At 50.3% G+C, this 22,678-nt stretch overlaps 3 protein-coding genes across 3 annotated transcripts; all 3 read left to right on the forward strand.

Moving 5' to 3' along the window:
• The first annotated feature begins 634 nt into the window (after positions 1–634).
• LOC133775108 (fibroblast growth factor-binding protein 1-like) lies at positions 635–1,210 on the forward strand. Its single transcript, XM_062213179.1, has one exon. It carries the CDS (start codon positions 635–637, stop codon positions 1,208–1,210), a length of 576 nt encoding a protein of 191 aa, XP_062069163.1.
• A 10,052-nt stretch (positions 1,211–11,262) lies between these two features.
• Positions 11,263–11,838, forward strand: LOC133775109 (fibroblast growth factor-binding protein 1-like). Its single transcript, XM_062213180.1, has one exon. The coding sequence runs from the start codon at positions 11,263–11,265 to the stop codon at positions 11,836–11,838; it is 576 nt and encodes a 191-aa protein (XP_062069164.1).
• Positions 11,839–20,403: 8,565 nt separating this feature from the next.
• Positions 20,404–20,979, forward strand: LOC133775110 (fibroblast growth factor-binding protein 1-like). The gene has a single exon (XM_062213181.1). The coding sequence runs from the start codon at positions 20,404–20,406 to the stop codon at positions 20,977–20,979; it is 576 nt and encodes a 191-aa protein (XP_062069165.1).
• Positions 20,980–22,678: the final 1,699 nt, after the last annotated feature.

A 22,678-nucleotide genomic window follows, 5' to 3' on the forward strand; every position in this document is an offset into this window, starting at 1 on the left:
TTACAGTTCCCAGGGATCAGCGTCAAATTCTTAAAGACCCAAGGCTTTCTCATTCACCTAATTAGTGCATGGCATGCAGTAGGTGCTCAGTAAGTGCTTGCTGAGTGAGTGCTGCAGGACCGAGTGGGTGGGAGGAGCAGGAGTGGTTGAGTGAGGGGACGAGGGACTGAGAGTTAACAAGGCTCGGTGAGTGTGGAGGGAAGGTGAGGACTGGCAGCCTGGGTCACTGCAGTCTCAGGTCAGGCGCAGCTGGGAGAGGTTGGGCTGCTTGCCCTGGCATCCCAGAGCCAGAGGATGCTTGGTCTCCTCCTTAAGTAGCAGGACTGTGGCAGGGAGGAGGGAGGCCACTCTGTACCTTTTCACCTCCACTTGTTTCTGACCCTACACAATGGAAGCCAGCACCTCTGAATCAGAATCATCGACCCCACACTCTGTCCTGTGCCTGAATTCCAGCACTAACCTCTGCACCACGGAGCCTGCAAACTGACCCTGAACTAAGGACCCTGCACCACTGACCCTGAACCAAGGACCCTGGACACTGACCTACCTCCTGACTCTGCACCCTGACCCTGCACTACTGACCTTACACCACTGACCCTGCCTTTTGTCCAACAGGTGCCCGCCCAGCTGAACCATGTGGACCCGCAGTCTCACCCTGCTCTCCGTCCTCCTGCTGGCTGCTCAGGTGCTCTGCACAGAGGCCCAAGACAGAGAACAGGATAAAGTGAATTTGGAGGCGGAGCAGGATGGGTGGGTTCCTCTGGAGAAGCCCATGATAGTGTCAACAAGCCCGCCAACCCAGGTCATTGTCACTGGCAGCTTTGTGAGCAGAGACCAAGCCAAATGCAAAGTGACCGTGACCACACAGGAGGAAGGAGTCCATCTGCAGGTCGATTGTGTTCGATTGGAGCACGAGTTTTCCTGTGTCTTTGCGGGCAATCCCACGGCGTGCCTACACTGCTTGAACAACGACAAGGTCTACTGGAGACAAATTGGCTGGCACCTGCGCCATTTGAACCGCATCTGTGAGGACTCCAAGGTCATCTTGAATACCAGGGTGTGTAGTACGAAGTATCCAGAATCCAATCTCAAGCTGGTGAACTCCACTCTGGCTCGCAAGACGTCTGTCCAGGGAATGAAGCCCACCCCAACGATGTCAGTCAAGGGGAAGCAGCCATCCCAGACAGAGCCATCCAAAGACAAACATTAAGAGTTCTCCACCGTGGCAAAGAAGAGCAAAAGGCCCAGCCCCATCAGACAAGTCAAAACACCATAAGCCACTCCCACAAATCCTAGAATGCATCCCAGAAGACAAGGCAGCACAAGGGCCAGCAGGACCAGCAGCACCAGACACAGCCAACCCAGCAGGATGAGCACAGTCCAGCAAGTTCCAGTAGATGACCCGGGAGTGACGGGGCTCCCGGAGCTTGTTCTGCAGCGTCGCCCTGGGCCCCAGTCTTCCTCCTGGCTGAGAAGGGAGCAGGGGCTTCTGGCATGTCCTGTCTTGAGCCCACTTGTGTATGCAGCTCCCAGGTTCCCACAAGGCAGGACGTCTGTGCTAGGAGAGCACAGGGCGGTGTTGGGACAGAGTTTGTGTTCTTCTCTTTGCTGATGCTCACTTCCTGAGGTGTGATTGGCAGAGGCTGTGACCTGGGTGCCTGGCCCCTGGGCCCCCCGTGCTGTGTCTGAGCTGAAGGAGTCAGCCTGGTGATTTCAGTGAGACACCTGCACTTCCTGCTGAATTAACAAGCATAATAAACTCAGGAGCTGTTTCAAAATACGTTAACCCAGTGTTTGTGTCTCTGTGTCTGGTCCCACGTGATCTCATCAATAAACAGGAGTGTGAGTGGGTGGAACAGCCAGGGTAGGACTTCCCCACCCATCCTCAGTGGTCCCCTGATATTACCTGGTCCAGTACCCCTGTCTTCATAGAATCATCCATTGGACTGTATGGTTTGACCCATATAAAGTGTGGTGATTTAAGGAGGGGAACCCAGAGTGCTGTGTATTTATTTGGTCGCTGTCAGGGTTGCATAGCTTGTAAGGGAGAAGCAAGACTGGAACCTAGGTGTTCTGGCAGTGTGCAGACAGCTAGATGAACCCCCACTCCTCACTCAAGTCAGAGCAGCCAGCCCCTGCCTTGGGAATGGCTCCCGCTTTGCAGAGCTAATTCCTGGGCAGTGAGAGTGAGGCCTGGGTGCACACAGCAGCCTGATAGGAGGTCCTTAAGGAAGGAGAAGGCGCTGCAGACATTTGTCCTAGTGGCCAAGATGCCCAGGGCTCAGTCACAGTGCCTGGGTCCAACACTACTGCTCCTTTCTCAGTTCCTGCCCATACAGGCCCTGGTGTGCAGTGGTGGTGACTAAAGTCACTGGGTTCCCCAAACCCACGTGGGAGTACTTGGTTGAGTTTCAGCTCCATGATTGACTCCCGTTTGAGGCATGGCAGGTATTGGAGTTAAGCAGTAGAATGAGTTCAATCTCTTTCTCTCACCATGAATGAATAAAAAAAAAAAAAAAACTGAAGAAACACATGGGCAGTGCAGGCAGAAAGTGCTGGGAGACTTGGGGCTGAGGTTAACAGAAACAAACTGGAGCGCCCTCCTGAGCATCTCAGAAATGGAATGGGGTAACGGGAACCAGGCTGGTACAGGGCAGCAAAGGGATGTGAGAATGGCAGAGGCTGACCGAGGTCAAGAGGGAGGGGTGCAGGAGTGACTGCAGTCATTCTCACACTAGTATAAAAGATCTGATGTGTTTTAACTTAGGAGTTGGGAGGAGCAGAAGCACTGTTGTCAGTCCCTTGTCACCACCCCACCAAGAAGGAAACGTGAGGAAGCAGGGTAGTAACTGCTGCTTTTGGTGCCCTGACAGACTCCGGGAGGATGGGCAGGTGGGGGACAAAACAACACTCTGCACTCACCAGAACACCAGGACATACACTGAGGTTTGTAGGGGTCAATGCACAGGGTGACATCTCACAGTTGGAAAGCACACCAACTCCACTGAAACCAACATCTGTCTCTCACTTGCTATGTCCCAGGACCTGTGCTAAGTTCTTTCCAGAGACCATGTATTTACTCCCTCTCTCCCTCCCTAAAGGAATAGAATTCAAAATCTCATTGAGAGACAACCTCAAAACCATTTGTGTGGAAACTCTGCAAAAATACAGTGTTGTTGAGACTGTGGGAACTTTGAGCAATTCAAAATGAACTACGATTTGGTATGGGGATTCTACTACTGGTGTCCACCCCACATGACAGAGGGCACATCTCTTCTAGGTATTAGCACTTCACACACACAGCAGTGTTGTTTCAGGAGCTGTAACAGAGAGGAGCACCCTCGTGTGCACTGGTGGGTGAAAGAACAGATAACATATGGTACAGAAATCCTATAGAGTATGTTTCAGGTCTTCAGAAAAAGGAGATTCTGACATCCAGGGTACAGAGAACAACTATGAGGATTGTACACACAGTTTAAGATGCCTTCACAGAGACTAATATTGTACCATGCCTCCTACATGAGAGACCTAGAGGAAACCTTTGGAGACAGATAGTTGAATGCTGGAAGCCAGGGACTTGGGTGAGGTGATATTGAACATTCATTTATACATTTATACGTTCTTCATTGTATGAGATTAGAAGTTATGCAGGCGATTGTACTGATATTTATTCAACTACATGCAAAAGTTAATAGGACTAATTTATCTAAAAATGGCTATGATGATAAATTGTATATGTCTTTCACAGTAATTTCAAAGAAAGTTTAAAAAACCTTTTCCTCAAATGACACCAGCATAACAGAATATCCATAAGACAACAGGACAACCAGCCATTACTTCATTCTGTACAAAAAGTAACCTGAAATTGGTTATATATCTAAACTCAACAGGTGTTTACACTGTAGGTTTTCGGAATCTGACTTTCCTTGCATGGTGGTCTAGCCTGTTTGTTCAAATCCAGTAGTCACTGAATCTCCCTTTGCCACTCAACTACCCACCCACAGCCAAACCTCCCTTAGAGAGAGGTCAGTATTCATGGATGGATGTAATGAAAGAACTTGCCAAGCTCAATGTTGTCCCCTATTGCTTCCCAGTGGAAGCGCTGTGGGAGTCCCCAGAGTTGACAGATCCTACCGACTCATCTTGATTCTCATGCTCTGGAATCTTCCATATCCAATAACCAAAACCATTACTGGTAGAAGAAACCAATTTGATTCTACAACTCCTTGTTTTTACCCAGGATGTCCCCTAACATGTTACCAATAGGATCAAGTACATAGCAACAACTACAACATCAAAATATACAGAGCAATGATTGAGGGATTCTGGGCTGAAATGATACAGACAGCAGGTCTTTCTGAAATGCAACCTTTTCTGTTCCAGTTTCAACAATGGGCATCCTCTCTCAGAGGTCCAGCTGCATAAATGCTCCTGACATCTGACTGAGACCCAAGCCACAGTGATAAGAACACCAGTGTCCAGCTATTTTTCAGTCTAGTTTTTCCTTCATAGCCCAGAGGTCTTCTTTTAATCCTACTGATATCACACCATGAATTTTAGGGAACAGGGCTCAGCAGCTTGGGTCCTTTCCACTGCTTCTGACAAAGCGGCTTCTCTGAGAGGAGCAGGCTGGGGCTTCCGTAGAACCTGGTAGCTTGCTCTCTGCTTCCTTCTCTTTCTGATCGTTTTCCTTCAACAGTTCAGGAAGCTAGCTCGGCTCTCAGCGTGCTCAATATGCTCAAAAGCCACCTTCCTTCTCTTGTTCAGAATCTTGTCCTTGACTTGTTTCTTTACAACGATGCCTGCAGCAAGCTGGGTATCACTGTAGCTCTCCAGTTTCACCATGGGAACATTTACACGGCATGGCAGTGCATAGAGGTCCTGTTCCCAGGTAATGGAATATCATGTTCCTTGTGGATCGAGTGTATGTGGCCAAGGATACAACACCATATTCTCTAAGTCTAGAAGAATGTGGATCTGGTGTCTCTCCTGTTTCCCTTGGTGTTGGTCATCTTGGGGAATTACTATAAGATGGTAGTCACAGCCAATAGGGCAGTCAAGTCATGAAAATGCATTCCAGTGCTTGGGGATGTCACCAACCTGAGAATGACAAGGAGCTTGAAGTGGCCCTGACTGTCCTGGCTGTGAGCCACTATAGGGGCTCCTTTTAAGTGCACAGTGTGGCATCACCTAACTCTGAGTGATACAGCTACCAAAACTATGGTGGAGCAGTACTCAATGCACCTGTGGTATGGCCAGATTCTGCCACATCACAGAGAGCAACTCCAGTATGACATTGAGTCAAGTGCCCTACAGGCCTTAGTGCCACCAGATGGCAACCCAAGAACAACATGGATTCGGCAGGGAGGGTCAGGCCTACCCCTCGAGCCAAACCAGACCTATCAGTTGCTGAGAGGGGCGCAATTATGTTATGCCATTAAATTGCCACAGCACACAGCTGGAATACCAATTACACAATCATATGTTACTGGCAGAAATGCTCTTACCCAGTCCCACAGTGGACAGAGGTAATGATGATAATCTCCAGGAGTACACAGGCCCAATCATCTTGATTGTCCCACTCAATCTTAGGGTGGGATCACTATTCCCATGGGCATCCACATAAGGTACAAAGAAAGGCTTGCTAGGCTGCAGTACTGATGGCCATGGCTTGCAGCCCACTGTAGAGTGTCCCCAACACAGCAGTCATCTCTCAGCGACACCTCGTCTTTCACAGGAGAAGGTGAAAGGGGCAGCCTGTCGCTCCGGGGTGTGACCCCAGGCAGGTGCACTGGCTGTCTGTCTGGCTCATGGACTGCAAGCTTTTATTCAGTCACTGCACACAGACTTCTCATGGGCTAGATGACTGCTGCCACCTAGTGGAACCATCAGTATTAATTGGGCTGAGTTTTGAGTCAACCAAGCCCAAGCATCCACAGGGAGGAGAGTTCTAAGGCCCTGGGGATGGGGAATCTGCTTGATGTCCAAGTCTGTCCTTAGGTCTGAGGGGTCCGAGGCAGGATGGGGAGTCCTGCGTGCAGTGCGGTCTGGCACACCTTTCTGAGACTCCAGGTCTCCACAAGTGCCAGTAGCTTCATCCCTAACAGAGTGTAGCAGGGAGCCCTGCTCCAATGGGGGCTCAGGGCGCCCCCTGCCACACTTCAAAACACACTCCACTCAACATGCTTTTCAGCAGAACATGTCCTGGGATTTATGGACCCTAGAGTCTATAAATGCTGAAACAGCTGTTTGACAGCCTCTAATGCACCTGTTGTGAAGTTGTCCAGACCTGCACAGTTTGCACAGAACCTGTCTCAGCTCTACCAGGCACTGAGTTAATAGTTATCATATTAACTAGTGGCATTGACCCACAAGATCTCTGCTACATATTCCTGTCTTCACATGCACTATTCAAATGTCATTGGATCACTGAGTCAAAAGGATATTGGGTCAATAACTGAACATTTAACAATCAAATTACTTCCTGCAGAAAGGATATGGCAAAGTCTAGATAGCCTGTAAGTATAATTTATTCGGTGTCTGTTGGTCTATAACTAAAACATACGTTGAAATAAGATCAGCAACAGGAGTGCCCAGCCTCCTGCAGGAAGGCAATAGACTTGAGTTAGAGCAAAATGTGTCCTTCCAAGGGGTCTTTGATGCTCATAAATGCAATATTCTGGGGCACCCAGATCCGCAATATTACCAAAGCAACAAGCAGCAAGGGATGTTCCAGGCTCATCTGTCTCTTAGGAAGTTTATTCAAAGTATGTATTTGACTGATTATCAAAGAATTCATGGAAAATGCATGCTGTGAAAAATCTACACATGGATTATAAAAACTTTTGAGAGATTAATTTATTGCTTTGAAAAATCAGAATTATAGACAGAGCAGCAGAGACAGGAAAAGAGATCTTCATCTGCCAGTTCACTATCTAAATATCTACAATGGCCATGTCTGGACCAGGCTGAAGCCAGGAGCCAGGAGCTTTCTCAGGGTCTCCAAACGGTGGAGGGACCCTCGTACTTGGGCCATTTCTGCTGATTTCCAAGGCCATTAGCAGGGAGCAGCATTGGAAGTGGAATAGCTGGGACTCAAACTGGCCCCCATGTGGCATGCTGAGGTCCCAGGGGAAAGTCTTTCCCAGGATGACACAATGCCTGACTCTCAACCTTTTTAGAACCAAAACAAATGTATCTCTTAACCGCATTCTTTTCCCATGATTTTGAAGCACTCTTGCATTGCAGGTGATAGCAATGGCCACACCAGCACAGAGCCATAAAGATCTGCTGTGACCAGGCTGGGAAAGACTTGCAGATGCCCTGTGCTGTGCAGGTGAGTGGGCTTATCAGTCAGCTGGAAGGAGATCTCCCCGACCAAGGGCAAGGAGCCAGCTCTGCTCACCCCAGGGCTTGTCTCTCGGGATGGGGTCAGTGCATGGGGTCACCATGGAGTCACCAATCCCTCTGGAAACTACAACAGGTGTCCTTCATCAGTCTGGGAAGGAAGTAAAACTAATCAGCTGGATCGTACTGCTAGATAGGAAACTTGTTCAACTTTTGGATGGATTAAGTTCTGAGTTTAAGATTAATTAGTCTTTGAATTCTGTCAGATGATTGAGTTTTAAAAATATTTTGTAAAATCTTAGTCAACATGTGAGAATTGTATGAATTTATAGATTAAGGTTGGCATTTTGACACACAGATGTAATATGAAGTGGCAAAACCAGGGTTCTTAGCAAATGCATCACCTGATAGAGTTTTCTTTGGTTGGGAAGATTCAAATCCTCTCTTCCAATATTTAGAAATGGACAATATTGTCCACAGTAGTCCCCCCACTGTGGTGTAGGGCATAGAGCTGAGCCACCAAATGTGCTTCCATTTTGTGCGTGCTCCTCATCCCTTCCCCATCTCTTCCTCTCTCGTCTTCTCAGTCCATGGGGACCACTATTTAGTCTCCACTTCTCTTTCAGATCAAAATTTTCAGCATCCACCGTTAGGAGAGATTATGTTGCTATTTGTCTTTCTGTGTCTGTCTTGTTTCTCTTAATATAGTGTCCTTTAATTCCACCCACATTCCAGCAATATATTTCATGATTTATTTTGCCCTGATGATGCTTCACTGTATGTCTATGTCTATGCCCATGTGAACACATCAGATTTCCTCTCCCCGTTTATCCACTGCAGGGCCCTGGTCTATGGTGAGCAGTAAGTGCCACAGTCACACCTCTCCCCCAGCTCACGTCCTTTCCTATACACACACCCGGGGTGGGGTTGCTGGATCTGGGGGAGATCTGTCTGCAGTGTCTGAACAGCCCCCACGCTGCTCTCCATAGTGGCCATGCTGGTTCACATTTCCACCAGCAGTGTGTGAAGTCCTCCTTCCACTGCGACCCTGCCACAGCTGTGACTCTCGGTCTTTCTGAATATCACTCTTCTGACTGGGGTGGGAGGAGATCTGACTGTGGCTTTGATTGCTCATCCCTGGAGATGTGATGTTGAGCATTTTCCAATGTGCCTGGTGGCTGTTTCTGGCTTTCTTTTGAGAAATCGGACAAATGATTTCTTCAGAGAGAACCTGAAAGAGGTTTCAGTCCCTGTGAAGGTGAAGAGGGGGGCCTGCTTCCCAGCAAAGCTGAGCCCTGCTGGCTGCAGTCAGATCCTCTGTTCCTCCCAGTGTCACCCCCAGAGACCCGCGTTAACTGTCAGTGTCAGTGCTGGGCTCTGCCAGGTCCTCAACTTGCTCGGTCCTACCTGTGCCCTCTTCCCATCCCTCAGTGGAATTCAATGGCTTTGTCATTTTCACTGGCAGTGTTGTTATCTCAAAATTTTCTAAGCAGTGGCCCCAAAGGACCCCAGAGCTGAGAAAGTGCAACGGTGGGAGAATGTGCAGAGCTTAGAGGTAGAAGGAGGCGTGCTCATAGGGATTCAAAAGCCATTCAATTAGTAACATGTGTGTTAAATCATGTGAAGTTCATTTCAGGTAACAGTGGATCATATTCCACACAGCACTTTACCTAAAGGACCTGGCTGGCTGGGAAGAAGGGACATGGCCGGGGGCAGTGTGAGCTCAGCTCCTCAGGTATGCGAGCTGTAAACCCTGTGGGCTTGGGCTCCTGTACAAATAGCGGACCCTGCCCTGCACCACCCCTGGGACAGCTCCAAGCCTGCAACTCGCCTGGCATCGGGGATTGCGCTGGATCTGCAGACTCAGGACTGGTAAGAGCCTCGCTCGCTCGCTCTCTCTCCAGAGCTTCATTTCCTGCCCCACTTCCCCAGCCTCTGAGGGCCCCCAGTGTGGTAGGAGGAGGCTTTGGGACATGACTGGGGTGTCAGCTGGCATATTAGTCTTTCTGTCCCACCCTCCGTGGCTCTGGCCCATTCCTAATCCCTGGAGTTGGTCCAGCTCCTAGGTGGAAACCTGAATAAGGCCATTTTCTGGGCCTGGCCCATTTTCAAACAAATTTCTTTCTTTCTGGGAAAAGATCACAGATTACATGAATCATCTTATCATCAGTGCTGATTCCAACTGGTTCACAGCTGTCTTCCTTTTGACGGCATTGTCTCAAGGTTAGGGGAGTGGTGCAGAGTAGGGGTGATCTACAAGAGGTGGCAGGAAGGGACAGGGCGCTGGGGTCGCTCCCTGCGGGGCTCTGTTCTCCACACCACAGGACTGGCACAGTTACTTACCTGGCCGGGCCTCTCTGTCAAGGCTCTTCCCCAGGGCTGTTCCTGTAATCAGCCTGGTTGTAGGGTTCTTGTGTGGATGAAAGAAGGTGAGACTGGAACGCTGGGCCAGTGCTCAGTGTGTAGCCAGTGTTCCATAGAATTGGACTTTTCTACTGCCAGTGTGGTTTGATAGTTCACCTGGTGAACGTGAGCATTAACCGCTGTTCTTGGATGGAGTTAGGCCCCCTGATCCACACTGGACAGTGACAAGCCAGAGAGAAGACTGAGCAGGGGGACAAGGAGTTTACAGAGCGGCCTGGGAGGAAGCAGGTGCCTTGGTCCAGAACAAGCTGTTCCCCTGTGCAAGCCTGCAGGGTGACTGTTAAGGGAGAAAGGGCAGTTGTGGAGGACAGGGTAACAATGGGTCCTGCAGTTCTTAGGAGAACAGTTTAAGTCCAGGGCTAGTAAGGGAGGAGTCACCAGCCTGGTAGTTGGTTCTGGTTAGTTACGATGTGAAGTGGGGAAGGGAAATGCATTTGTGTATGGTTTCTGTTGGCACTGAAAGCCTTGCTAGGAATTCAGTAATGTTTGAAAAGGGTCAGCAAAGAACATTTGTATGTTCAGTACCCAGGTCCAGAATGCAATCATGTTTGATTGTTGTCACCTGCACTCAAACGCGGTCTGAAACTCGCCACTCCCCTCCCCGTTTCTCTTTCCCACTGGGGTCAGAAGAGCTCCCCCCTTCATGCCTTTCCTGAGCTCTTACTCCTCCCAGACAGCTCTACCCCAACCCCCAACCCACCCAGCCCCCGTGTCAGCCTCCATGGGTTCAGCCTCTGGGTCACCTCCTGGCACCTTCAGGACTCTCCCTGCCCCCTTTGCACCTTGGATCCTGGGTGTGTGGAGCAATAGATAGAGACCAAGCACGGGGCAGTGGGAGGAGTTGCTGAAGAATTCGTGCAGACCTGGAGTGCCAGGTGCAGGAACTGAGGCACAGAGGAGAAATGACATTTCCTAGAAGAGATTGAGGACACAGATGGGATTGAATCCCTGGTCAGTGCTCTTTACAGTTCGAGGGATCGTGGGAATCTCTTAAGGACCCAAGGCTTTCTCATTCACCTCAGTGTGTAGACAACCTAACTAGTGCATGGCATGCAGTAGGTGCTCAATAAGTGCTTGCTGAGTGAGTGCTGAAGCATGGAGTGGGTGGGAGGAGCAGGAGTGGGTGAGTGAGGGGACGAGGGACTGAGAGTTAACAAGGCTCGGTGAGTGTGGAGGGAAGGTGAGGACTGGCAGCCTGGGTCACTGCAGTCTCAGGTCAGGTGCACGTGGGAGAGGTTGGGCTGCTTGTCCTGGCATCCCAGAGCCAGAGGATGCTTGGTCTCCTCCTTAAGTAGGCAGGCCTGTGGCAGGGAGGAGGGAGGCCACTCTGTAATTTTTCACCTCCATTTGTTCTGACCCTGCACAATGGAAACCTGTACCACTGACCCTTCACCCTGAACCTGATCCACTGACCCTGCACACTTACCCTGCACCCTGACCCTGCACCACTGACCCTGCCTTTTGTCCAACAGGTGCCCGCCCAGCTGAACCATGTGGACCCACAGTCTCACCCTGCTCTCCGTCCTCCTGCTGGCTGCTCAGGTGCTCCGCACAGAGGCCCAAGACAGAGAACAGGATGAAGTGAATTTGGAGGCGGAGCAGGATGGGTGGGTTCCTCTGGAGAAGCCCGTGATAGTGTCAACAAGCCCACCAACCCAGGTCATTGTCACTGGCAGCTTTGTGAGCAGAGATCAAGCCAAATGCAAAGTGACCGTGACCACACAGGAGGAAGGAGTCCATCTGCAGGTCGATTGTGTGCGATTGGAGCACGAGTTTTCCTGTGTCTTTGCGGGCAATCCCACGGCGTGCCTACACTGCTTGAACAACGACAAGGTCTACTGGAGACAAATTGGCTGGCGCCTGCGCCGTTTGAACCGCATCTGTGAGGACTCCAAGGTCATCTTGAATACCAGGGTGTGTAGTACCAAGTATCCAGAATCCAATCTCAAGCTGGTGAGCTCCACTCTGGCTCGCAAGACTTCTGTGCAGGGAATGAAGCCCACCCCCACGATGTCAGTCAAGGGGAAGCAGCCATCCCAGACAGAGCCATCCAAAGACAAAAGTTAAGAGTTCTCCACCGAGGCAAAGAAGAGCAAAAGGCCGCCCCCACCACAAGTCAAAACACCATAAGCCACTCCCACAAATCCAAGAATGCATCCCAGAAGACAAGGCAGCACGAGGGCCAGCAGGACAGCAGCACCAGACACAGCCAACCCAGCAGGATGAGCACAGCTCCAGCAGAAGTTCCAGTAGATGACCCGGGAGTGACGGGGCTCCCGGAGCTTGTTCTGCAGCGTCGCACTCGGCCCCAGTCTTCCTCCTGGCTGAGAAGGGAGCAGGTGCTCAGACAGGTGGTGTCTTAGGCTCCTCTGTGTGTGTGCAGCTCCCAGGTTCCCATAAGACCGGGACGTCTGTGCTAGGTGAGCACAGGGCGGTGTTGGGACAGAGTTTGTGTTCTGCCCTCTGCTGATGCTCACTTCCTGAGGTGTGATTGGCAGAGGCTGTGACCTGGGCGCCTGGCCCCTGGTCCCCCAGTGCTGTCTCTGAGCTGAAGGAGTCAGCCTGGTGATTTCAGTGAGACACCTGCACTTCCTGCTGTATTAACAAGCATAATAAACTCAGGTGCTGGTTCAAAATACGTTCACCCAGTGTTTGTGTCTGTGTCTGGTCCCACCTGATCTCATCAATAAACAGGAGTGTAAGTGGGTGGAACAGCCAGGGTGGGACTTCCACACCCATCCTCAGTGGTCCCCTGATATTACCCGGTCCAGTACCCCTGTCTTCATAGAATCATCCATTGGACTGTATGGTTTGACCCATATAAAGTGTGGTGATTTCAGGAGGGGAACCCAGAGTGCTGTGTATTTATTTGGTCACTGTCAGGGTTGCATAGCTTGTAAGGGAGAAGCAAGACTGGAACCTAGGTGTTCTGGCAGCGTGCAGACAGCTAGATGAACCCCCACTCCTCACTCAAGTCAGAGCAGCCAGCCCCTGCCTTGGGAATGGCTCCCGCTTTGCAGAGCTAATTCCTGGGCAGTGAGAGTGAGGCCTGGGTGCACACAGCAGCCTGATAGGAGGTCCTTAAGGAAGGAGGAGGCGCTGCAGGCATTTGTCCTAGTGGCCAAGATGCCCAGGGCTCAGTCACAGTGCTTGGGTCCAACACTACCTCTGCTCCTTTCTCAGTCCCTGCCCATACAGGCCCTGGTGGTGACTAAAGTCACTGGGTTCCCCAAACCCACGTGGGAGTACTTGGTTGAGTTTCAGCTCCATGACTGACTCCCGTTTGAGGCATGGCAGGTATTGGAGTTAAGCAGTAGAATGAGTTCAATCTCTTTCTCTCACCATGAATGAATTAAAAAAAAAAAACTGAACAAACACAAGGGCAGTGCAGGCAGAAAGTGCTGGGGGACTTGGGGCTGAGATTAACAGAAAAAACTGTAGCCGCCCTCCTGAGCATCTCAAGAATGGAATGGGGTAACGGGAACCAGGCTGGTACAGGGCAGCAAAGGGATGTGAGAATGGCAGAGGCTGACCGAGGTCAAGAGGGAGGGGTGCAGGAGTGACTGTAGTCATTTACACACTAGTATAATAGATCTGATGTGTTTTAACTTAGGAGTTGGGAGGAGCAGAAGCACTGTTGTCAGTCCCTTGTCACCACCCCACCAAGAAGGAAACATGAGGAAGCAGGGTAGTAACTGCTGCTTTTGGTGCCTCTGACAGACTCCGGGAGGATGGGCAGGTGGGGGACAGACAACACTATGCACTCACCAGAACATCAGGACATACACTGAGGTTTGCAGGGGTCAATGCACAGGGTGACAGCCTCATACGGACATTTGGGTATCACACCAACTCCACAGAAACCAACATCTGTCTCTCACTTGCTATGTACCAGGACCTGTGCTAAGTGCTTCCCAGGGACCATGCATTCACTCCCTCTCTCCCTCCCTAAAGAAATACAATTCAAAATCTCATTTTGACAGCCTCTCTCCTTGAGAGAAAACCATCTCTATGGAACCTTTTTAAAAACACAGTGTTGTTGAGACTGTGAGAAAATTGGGAACTTTGAGCAATTCAGAATGAACTACGATTTGGTGTGGGAATTCTGCTGGTGGCATAGACCCCACATGACAGAGGGCACATCTCCACTAGGTGTTGGCACTTCGCATGCACAGCAGTGTTGTTCTCAGGAGCTGTAACAGAGAGGAGCACCCTCGTGCGCACTGGTGGGTGAAAGGACAGGTAACATATGGTACAGAAATCCATAGAGTATTTTTCAAGTCTTCCGCGAATGTAGATTCTGACATCCATGGCACAGAGAACAACTATGAGGATTGTACACACAGTGAAAGCAGCCATCACATAGATTAATGTTGTACCATGTCACCTACATGAAAGACCTAGAGGGAACTGTTAGAGACAGCAAGTTGAACACTGGCTGCCAGGGACATGGGTTTGGTGAAATTGAACGTTAGCATTTATACATTTATACGTTCATCATTGAATGAGACTAGGAGTTATGAGGTGGATGGTAGTGATATTTATAAAACTATATGAAAAATTTTGATAGGACTAATCTACATAAAAATGGCTATGATGACAAATTTTATATGTCTTTTACTGTAATTTCAAAGAAAGTTTAAAAAATCTTTTCCTCAAATGAGACCAGCATAACTGAATATCCAAAAGAAAACATGACAACCAACCATTACTTCATTCTGTACAAAAAGCAACCTGAAATTGGATTATATATCTAAACACAACAGGTGTTTACTCTGCAGGTTTTGGGGGTGTGACTTCCCTCGCATGGTGGTCTAGTCTGTTTGTTCAAATCCAGTAGTCACTGAGTCTCCTTTTGCCACTCAACCACCTACGCACAGGCAGACCTCACTTACAGAGAGGTCAGTATTCATGGATGTACATAATGAGAGAACTGGCCAAGTTCAATGTTGTCCCCTCTTGCTTCCCAGTACACTGCAGTGAGAGTCCTCCAGAGTTTAGAAATTCTAACAACTCATCAAGAGCTCATGATCCGGAACCTTTTTCCAATAAGTAGAAGCTCGTAGAGTTAGAAGAAACCAATTTGAGTCCACGACTCCTTGTTGTCCCCAGGATGTCCCCTAACATGTTACCAGTAGGATCAAGGAACAAAACACAACACAACAGAGCAATGGTAGAGGGATTCTAGGCTGAGAGGGATACAGAGAGCTGGTCTTTCTGAAATGCAACCTTTTCTGTTCCAGTTTCAACAATGGGCATCCTCTGTCAGAGGTCCAGCTGACTAAGACTCAAGCCACAGTGCTACGAACACCAGGTGTCCAGCTTATTTTTCAGTCAAGTCTTTTTTAATAGTCCAGCGATTATCTTTTATCTTACAAATATCACACCATGAACTTTAGGGAACAGGTCTCAGTGGCTTGGGTCTTTCCACTGCTTCTGACAAAGTGTGCTTCTCTAAGTGGAGCAGACTGGGGCTTCCATAGAACCCAGCGACACCTAGTCATTCACAGGAGAAGGTGAGAGGGGCAGCCTGTCGCTCAGGGGTGTGACCCCAGGCAGGAGCACTGGCTGGCTGGCTGGCTCATGGACTGCAAGCTTTTATTCAATCTCTTCACACAGACTTCTCATGGGCTAGATGACTGCTGCCACCTAGTGGAAGCATCAGTATTTACTGGGCTGAGTTTTCAGCCAACCAAGCCCAAGCATCCACAGGGAGGAGAGTTCTAAGGCCCTGGGGATGGGAAATCTGCTTGATGTCCAAGTCTGTCCTTAGGTCTGAGGGGTCCCAGGCAGGATGGGGAGACCTGGGTGCAGTGGGGTCTGGCACTCCTTTCTAAGACCCCAAGTCTCCATTAAGTGCCTGTAGCTTCGTCCCTAACAGAGTGTAGCAGGGAGCCCTGTTCCAATGGGGGCTCGGGGCCCCCTGCCACACTTCACAACACACTCCACTCAGCATGCCTTCAGCAGCAGACACCTGTATTCCCACACATCCTTGGGTTTATAGATCCTGAATATACGGCTGCCAGGGCACCTGTTCACCGCCTCCAAAGCATCTGTTGTAAAGTTGTCCAGATAACATTTGATCTACACAGGCACTGAGCACATCGCTATCATATTAATTACTGGCATTGACACACATACTCCCTGCTACATATTCCTGGTTTTACATGCAGGATTCAAATTTCATTTGATTACTGAACCAAAAGGACATTGGGCCAATGACTGAACATTTAACAATCACCATACTTACTGCAAGAAATATTTGACAAATTCTAGGGAGATGCACACATTGTAAATATACTTTCTCAGGTTTTAGGAGATATATGAGAACCTTTGGGTAGCATGAAAAATATGTTGTTAGAGGATCAGCAGCAGGAGTGCCCAGCCTCCTGCAGGATCACAATAGACTTGAGTTGAGAGAGACATGTGTCCTTCAAAGGGGTCTTTGATGCTGAATAACTGCCATCGTTCTGGGGCACCCAGATCTGTAATGTTGCAAAGGGACACTCAGCAAGGGATGGGCCTAGCTCTCCTTTTTTTTAGGTGTTTTATTCAAAGTATGAATTTGACTGATTGCCAAAAAATTCAAAGAAAATGCATTCTGTGAAAAATATACACATGGATTAAACAAATTTTTTAAGGATTTATTCATTGATTTGCAAATGAGAATTACAGAGAGAGCAGAAGAGAAAGAGAGATCTTCCATCTGACGTTCACCCTCTAAATGTCTGCAATGTCTGGACCAGGCTGAAGCCAGGAGCCAGGAGCTTTCTCAGGGTCTCCAAATGGTGCAGCGACCCTCGTACTTGGGCCATTTCTGCTGCTTTCCAAGGCCATTAGCAGGGAACAGCATTGGAAGTGGGACAGCTGGGACTCAAACTGGCCCCCATGTGGCATGCTGAGGTCCCAGGGGGAAGTCTTTCCCAGGATGACACAATGCCAGAATCAAACTTTTTTGAACCAAAACAAATGTATCTCTTAACTGCATTCTTTTCCCATGATTTTGAAGCACTCTTGCATTGCAGGTGATAGCAATGGCCACACCAGCACAGAGCCATAAAGATCTGCTGTGACCAGGCTGGGAAAGACTTGCAGATGCCCTGTGCTGTGCAGGTGAGTGGGCTTATCAGTCAGCTGGAAGGAGATCTCCCCGACCAAGGGCAAGGAGCCAGCTCTGCTCACCCCAGGGCTTGTCTCTCGGGATGGGGTCAGTGCATGAGGTCACCATGGAGTCACCAATCCCTCTGGAAACTACAACAGGTGTCCTTCATCAGTCTGGGAAGGAAGTGAAACTAATCAGTTGGATCATACTGCTAGATAGGAAACTTGTTCAACTTTTGGATGGATTAATTTCTTAATCTAAATTAATTATCTCATCGAATTCTGTAGATAATTGAGTTTTAGGAATATTGTAAAATTTTAGCCGACACGTGTGAATTGTACATATTTTTAGATTATGATTGGTATTATGACAAATGGATGGTAGTGGTAAAACGAGCGCACTTAGCAAATGCATCACCTGATAGAGTTTTCTTTGGTTGGGAAGATTCAAATCCTCTCTTCCAACTAGTATTAAATGGACAATAAGTTATTCCACAGCAGTCCCCCACTGTGCTATAGAGCGTCAGAGCTGCCATTTTGTGCTCGCTCCTCACCCCTTCCTCATCTCTTCCTCTCGCTATATCTTCTCAGTCCCTGGGGACCACTATTTGTTCTCCACTTCTCTTTCAGATCAACTTTTTCAGCTTCCACTGTTAGGGGAGGACATGTGGTATTAATCTTTCTGTGTCTGTCTTGTTTCTCTTAAACTACTGTCCTTTATTTCCTCCCACATTGCACCCATGACAGTATTCTATTATTTATTTTGCCCTGATCATGCTTCCCTGTATGTCTATGCCTATGTCCCTGTGAACACAACAGATTTCCTGTGTGTCCCAGCCACAGCCGTGACTCTTGTCTTTCTGATAATCATTCTTCTGCCTGCACTTTGATGAGATCTGATTGTGGGCGGCCTGCTTCCCAGCAAAGCTGAGCCCTGATGGCTACAGTCAGATCCTCTGTTCCTCCCAGTGTCACCCCCACAGACGTGCGTTAACTGTCAGTGTCAGTGCTGGGCTCTGCCAGGTCCTCAACATGCTGGGTCCTACCTGTGCCCTCTTCCCGTCCCTCAGTTGAATTCCTGTGCCTTTGTCATTTTCACTGGCAGCGTTGTTATCTCAAACTTTTCTAAGCAGTGTCCCCAAAGGACCCCAGAGCTGAGAAGGGGCAGTGGTGGGAGATGTGCAGGGCATAGGAGTAGAAGCAGGCGTGCTCATAGGGAATCAAGATGCATTCAATTAGCAACATGTGTGCTAAATCATGTGAAGTTCATTTCAGGTAACAGTGGATAGTTTTCCACCCAGCACTTTCCCTGCCGGACCTGCCTGGTTCCACACAGCACTTTACCTAAAGGACCTGGCTGGCTGGGAAGAAGGGACATGGCTGGGGGCAGTGTGAGCTCAGCTCCTCAGGTATGTGAGCTGTAAACCCCTGTGGGCTTGGGCTCCTGTACAAATAGCGGACCCTGCCCTGCACCACCCCTGAGACAGCTCCAAGCCTGCACCTCGCCTGGCATCGGGGATTGCGCTGGATCTGCAGACTCAGGACTGGTAAGAGCCTCGCTCGCTCGCGCTCTCTCCAGAGCCTCATTTCCTGCCCCACTTCCCCAGGCTCTGAGGGGCCCCAGTGTGCTCAGGAGGAGACCGTTGGACACGCCTGGGCCATCAGCTGCCATATTAGTTCTCCAGTCCCACCTTCTGTGGCTCTGGTCCACCCCCAACCCTGCAGGTGGCCCCAACTCAGGTGGAAATGGAGTAGGGCCATTTCCTGGGCCTATGCCCCTGAGAAACAAATTTCATGGCTTCTGGGAATAGTTCACAGTGTGTGGATCATCTTATCATCAGTGCCACATCCTGCTGGGTTCACAGCTGTCTTCCTTTTGCCAGCATTATCTCATGGTTAGGCGAGCAGTGCAGGGCAGGGGTGACCTACAAGAGGTGGCAGGAAGGGTCAGGGAGATGAGGTCGCTCCCTGCGGGGCTCTGTTCCTCCACACCATGGGACCGCCACAGTTACTTACCTGGCCAGGCCTCACGGTCGGGGCTCTTCATTGGAGCTGTTCTGTAATCAGCCTGGTTGTAGGGTTCTTGTGTGGATTAAACAAGGAGAGAATGGAACGTGGGCCAGTGCTCAGTGGGTAGTCAGTGTCATAGAATTGAACTTCTCTTCTCCTGCTCAGTGTGGTTTGATGGTTCTCCTGGTGAACTTGGTGCATTAACCGCTGTTCCCAGTATGGAATTAGGCCCCTACTTCCATGCTCAATGGTGACTAGGCAGTGGGAGACTGAGCTGGAGACAGAGGTTTTCAGAGTGGCTCGGGAGGAAGCAGGTGCCTTAGTACAGAACAAGCTGTCCCCCTGTGCAAGCCTGCAGAGAGAAAGGGCAGTTGTGGAGGACGGGGAGACAATGGGTCCTGAAGTTCTTAGGAGAACAGTTAAGTCCAGGGCTAGTAAGGGAGGAGTCACCAGCCTGGTAGTTGGTTCTGGTTAGTTACCATGTGAAGAAGGGAAGGGAAATGCATTTGTGTATGGTTTCTGTTGGCACTGAAGGCCTTGCTAGGAATTCAGTAATTTTTGTCAAGGATTGGTGAAGGGCATTTGTATGCTCAGCACCCAGGGCCAGAGCCCAATCATGTGTGATTCTTGTCACCTGCCCTCAAACGCGGTCTGAAACTCGCCACTCCTCTCCCGGTTTCTCTTTCCCACTGGGGTCAGAAGAGCTCCCCCCTTCATGCCTTTCCTGAGCTCTTACTCCTCCCAGACAGCTCTACCCCAACCCCCACCCCACCCAGCCCCCGTGTCAGCCTCCATGGGTTCAGCCTCTGGGTCACCTCCTGGCACCTTCAGGACTCTCCCTGTCCTCTTTGCATCTTGGGTCCTGATTGTCTGGAGCAATGAGATAGAGACCAAGCACGGGGCAGCAGGAGGAGTTGCTGAAGAATTCGGGCAGACCTGGAGTGCCAGGTGCAGGAACTGAGGCACAGAGGAGAAATGACATTTCCTAGAAGAGATTGAGGACACAGATGGGACTGAATCCCTGGTCGGTGCTATTTACAGTTCCCTGGGATCAGCCTCAAATTCTTAAAGACCCAAGGCTTTCTCATTCACCTAATTAGTGCATGGCATGCAGTAGGTGCTCAGTAAGTGCTTGCTGAGTGAGTGCTGCAGGACCGAGTGGGTGGGAGGAGCAGGAGTGGGTGAGTGAGGGGATGAGGGACTGAGAGTTAACAAGGCTCGGTGAGTGTGGAGGGAAGGTGAGGACTGGCAGCCTGGGTCACTGCAGTCTCAGGTCAGGTGCACGTGGGAGAGGTTGGGCTGCTTGTCCTGGCATCCCAGAGCCAGAGGATGCTTGGTCCACTCCTTAAGTAGACAGGACTGTCGCAGGGAAGAGGGTGGGCACCCTGTAACTCTACACCTGCACTTGTTCCTGTCCCTGCACGCTGACCATTGCACCACTGAGCTGTGTCTGACCCTGCACCTCTAACCTCTGCACCCCTGACTCTGATTTTGTCCCACAGGTGCCCGCCCAGCTGAACCATGTGGACCCACAGTCTCACCCTGCTCTCCCTCCTCCTGCTGGCTGCTCAGGTGCTCTGCACAGAGGCCCAAGATGGAGAACAGGATGAAGTGAATTTGGAGGCGGAGCAGGATGGGTGGGTTCCTCTGGAGAAGCCCGTGATAGTGTCAACAAGCCCACCAACCCAGGTCATTGTCACTGGCAGCTTTGTGAGCAGAGACCAAGCCAAATGCAAAGTGACCGTGACCACACAGGAGGAAGGAGTCCATCTGCAGGTCGATTGTGTGCGATTGGAGCACGAGTTTTCCTGTGTCTTTGCGGGCAATCCCACCGCGTGCCTACACTGCTTGAACAACGACAAGGTCTACTGGAGACAAATTGGCAGGTGCCTGCGCCGTTTGAACCGCATCTGTGAGGACTCCAAGGTCATCTTGAATACCAGGGTGTGTAGTACCAAGTATCCAGAATCCAATCTCAAGCTGGTGACCTCCACTCTGGCTCGCAAGACGTCTGTCCAGGGAATGAAGCCCACCCCAACGATGTCAGTCAAGGGGAAGCAGCCATCACAGACAGAGCCATCCAAAGACCAAAGTTAAGAGTTCTCATTGAGCCAATGCAGAGCAAAAGGCCTGCCCCCACCACAAGTCAAAACAACAGAAACCACTCCCACAAATCCAAGAATGCATCCCAGAAGACAAGGCAGCAGGAGGGCCAGCAGGCCCAGCAGCACCAGACACAGCCAACCCAGCAGGATGAGCACAGCTCCAGCAGAAGTTCCAGTAGATGACCCGGGAGTGACGGGGCTCCCGGAGCTTGTTCTGCAGCGTCGCCCTTGGCCCCAGTCTTTCTCCTGGCTGAGAAGGGAGCAGGTGCTCAGACAGGTGGTGTCTTAGGCTCCTCTGTGTGTGTGCAGCTCCCAGGTTCCCATAAGACCGGGACGTCTGTGCTAGGAGAGCACAGGGTGGTGTTGGGACAGAGTTTGTGTTCTGCCCTTTGCTGATGCTCACTTCCTGAGGTGTGACTGGCAGAGGCTGTGACCTGGGCGCCTGGCCCCTGGTCCCCCAGTGCTGTCTCTGAGCTGAAGGAGTCAGCCTGGTGATTTCAGTGAGACACCTGCACTTCCTGCTGAATTATCAAGCATAATAAACTCAGGTGCTGGTTCAAAATACGTTCACCCAGTGTTTGTGTCTGTGTCTGGTCCCACCTGATCTCATCAATAGACAGGAGTGTCACTTGATGGAACAGCCACAATGAGACTTCCCCACCCATCCTCAATGATGCCCTGATGGTGCCCAGTCCAGTGCCCCTGTCTTCATAGAGTCGTCCACTGGACTGTGGTGTTTGAATGGCATGCAATATGGTGATTTCAGGAGGGGAACCCAGTGTACCATGGGGTTTTAACACGGTCAGGGTTGCATAGTTTTGAAGGGAGAAGCAAGACTGGAACCCAGGAGTCCTGGATGCCATGTCTACATGCTAGAGGTCCCCTGTCCTCACTGAAATCAGAGCAGCCAACCCCTGCCATAGGAATGGCTCCCACTTTGCAGAGCTCCTTCCTGGGCAGTGGGAGAGAGGCCTGGGTACACTCAGCAGCAGGAGAGAGGGCTGTAAAGGAAGGAGGAAGAAGCTGCATCATTTGCCCTAGAGGCCAAGATGCCCAGGGCTCAGTCACAGTGCCTGGTCCAACACTGGCTCTGCTGCTTTCTCAGTTCCTGGCCATACAGGCCCTGGTGTGCAGTGGTGGTGACTAAAGTCACTGGGTTTCCCCCACCCACGTGGGAGAACTTGGTTGAGTTTCAGCTCCATGTTTGACCCCCATTTGAGGCACGGCAGGTGTTTGGAGTAAACCTGTGGAAGCAGAGCTCCATCTCTTTCTCTCTCTCAATGAATAATCAAAAAAAAAAAAAACGTGCACATACATGGGCAGTGCAGACAGAAAGTACTGGGAGACTTGGGGCTGAGATGAACAGAAGCAAACTGGAGCCGCCCTCTTGAGAGCATCTCAGCAGTGGAATGGAATAACGGGAACCAAGCTGGCACAGGGCACCAAAGGGAGGTGAGAGTGGCAGAAGCTGGGCGAGGTCAAGAGGGAGGGGTGCAGGAGTGACTGCAGTCATTCACACACTAGTATAAAAGATCTGATGTGTTTTAACTTAGGAGTTGGGAGGAGCAGAAGCACTGTTGTCAGTCCCTTGTCACTACCCCACCAAGAAGGAAACGTGAGGAAGCAGGGGAGTAGCACTGCTGCTTTTGGTGCCTCTGACAGACTCCGGGAAGATGGGCAGGGGGGGGAAA

This window comes from Lepus europaeus, chromosome 16 (assembly GCF_033115175.1).
Source record: "Lepus europaeus isolate LE1 chromosome 16, mLepTim1.pri, whole genome shotgun sequence".
NCBI classification, from domain to species: Eukaryota; Metazoa; Chordata; class Mammalia; order Lagomorpha; family Leporidae; genus Lepus; species Lepus europaeus.

What these genes read in the sequence shown, in the direction of transcription:
- LOC133775110 (XM_062213181.1), top strand. Translation starts at nt 20,404, where the DNA reads ATGTGGACCCACAGTCTCACCCTGCTCTCCCTCCTCCTGCTGGCTGCT.
- LOC133775109 (XM_062213180.1), top strand. Translation starts at nt 11,263, where the DNA reads ATGTGGACCCACAGTCTCACCCTGCTCTCCGTCCTCCTGCTGGCTGCT.
- LOC133775108 (XM_062213179.1), top strand. Translation starts at nt 635, where the DNA reads ATGTGGACCCGCAGTCTCACCCTGCTCTCCGTCCTCCTGCTGGCTGCT.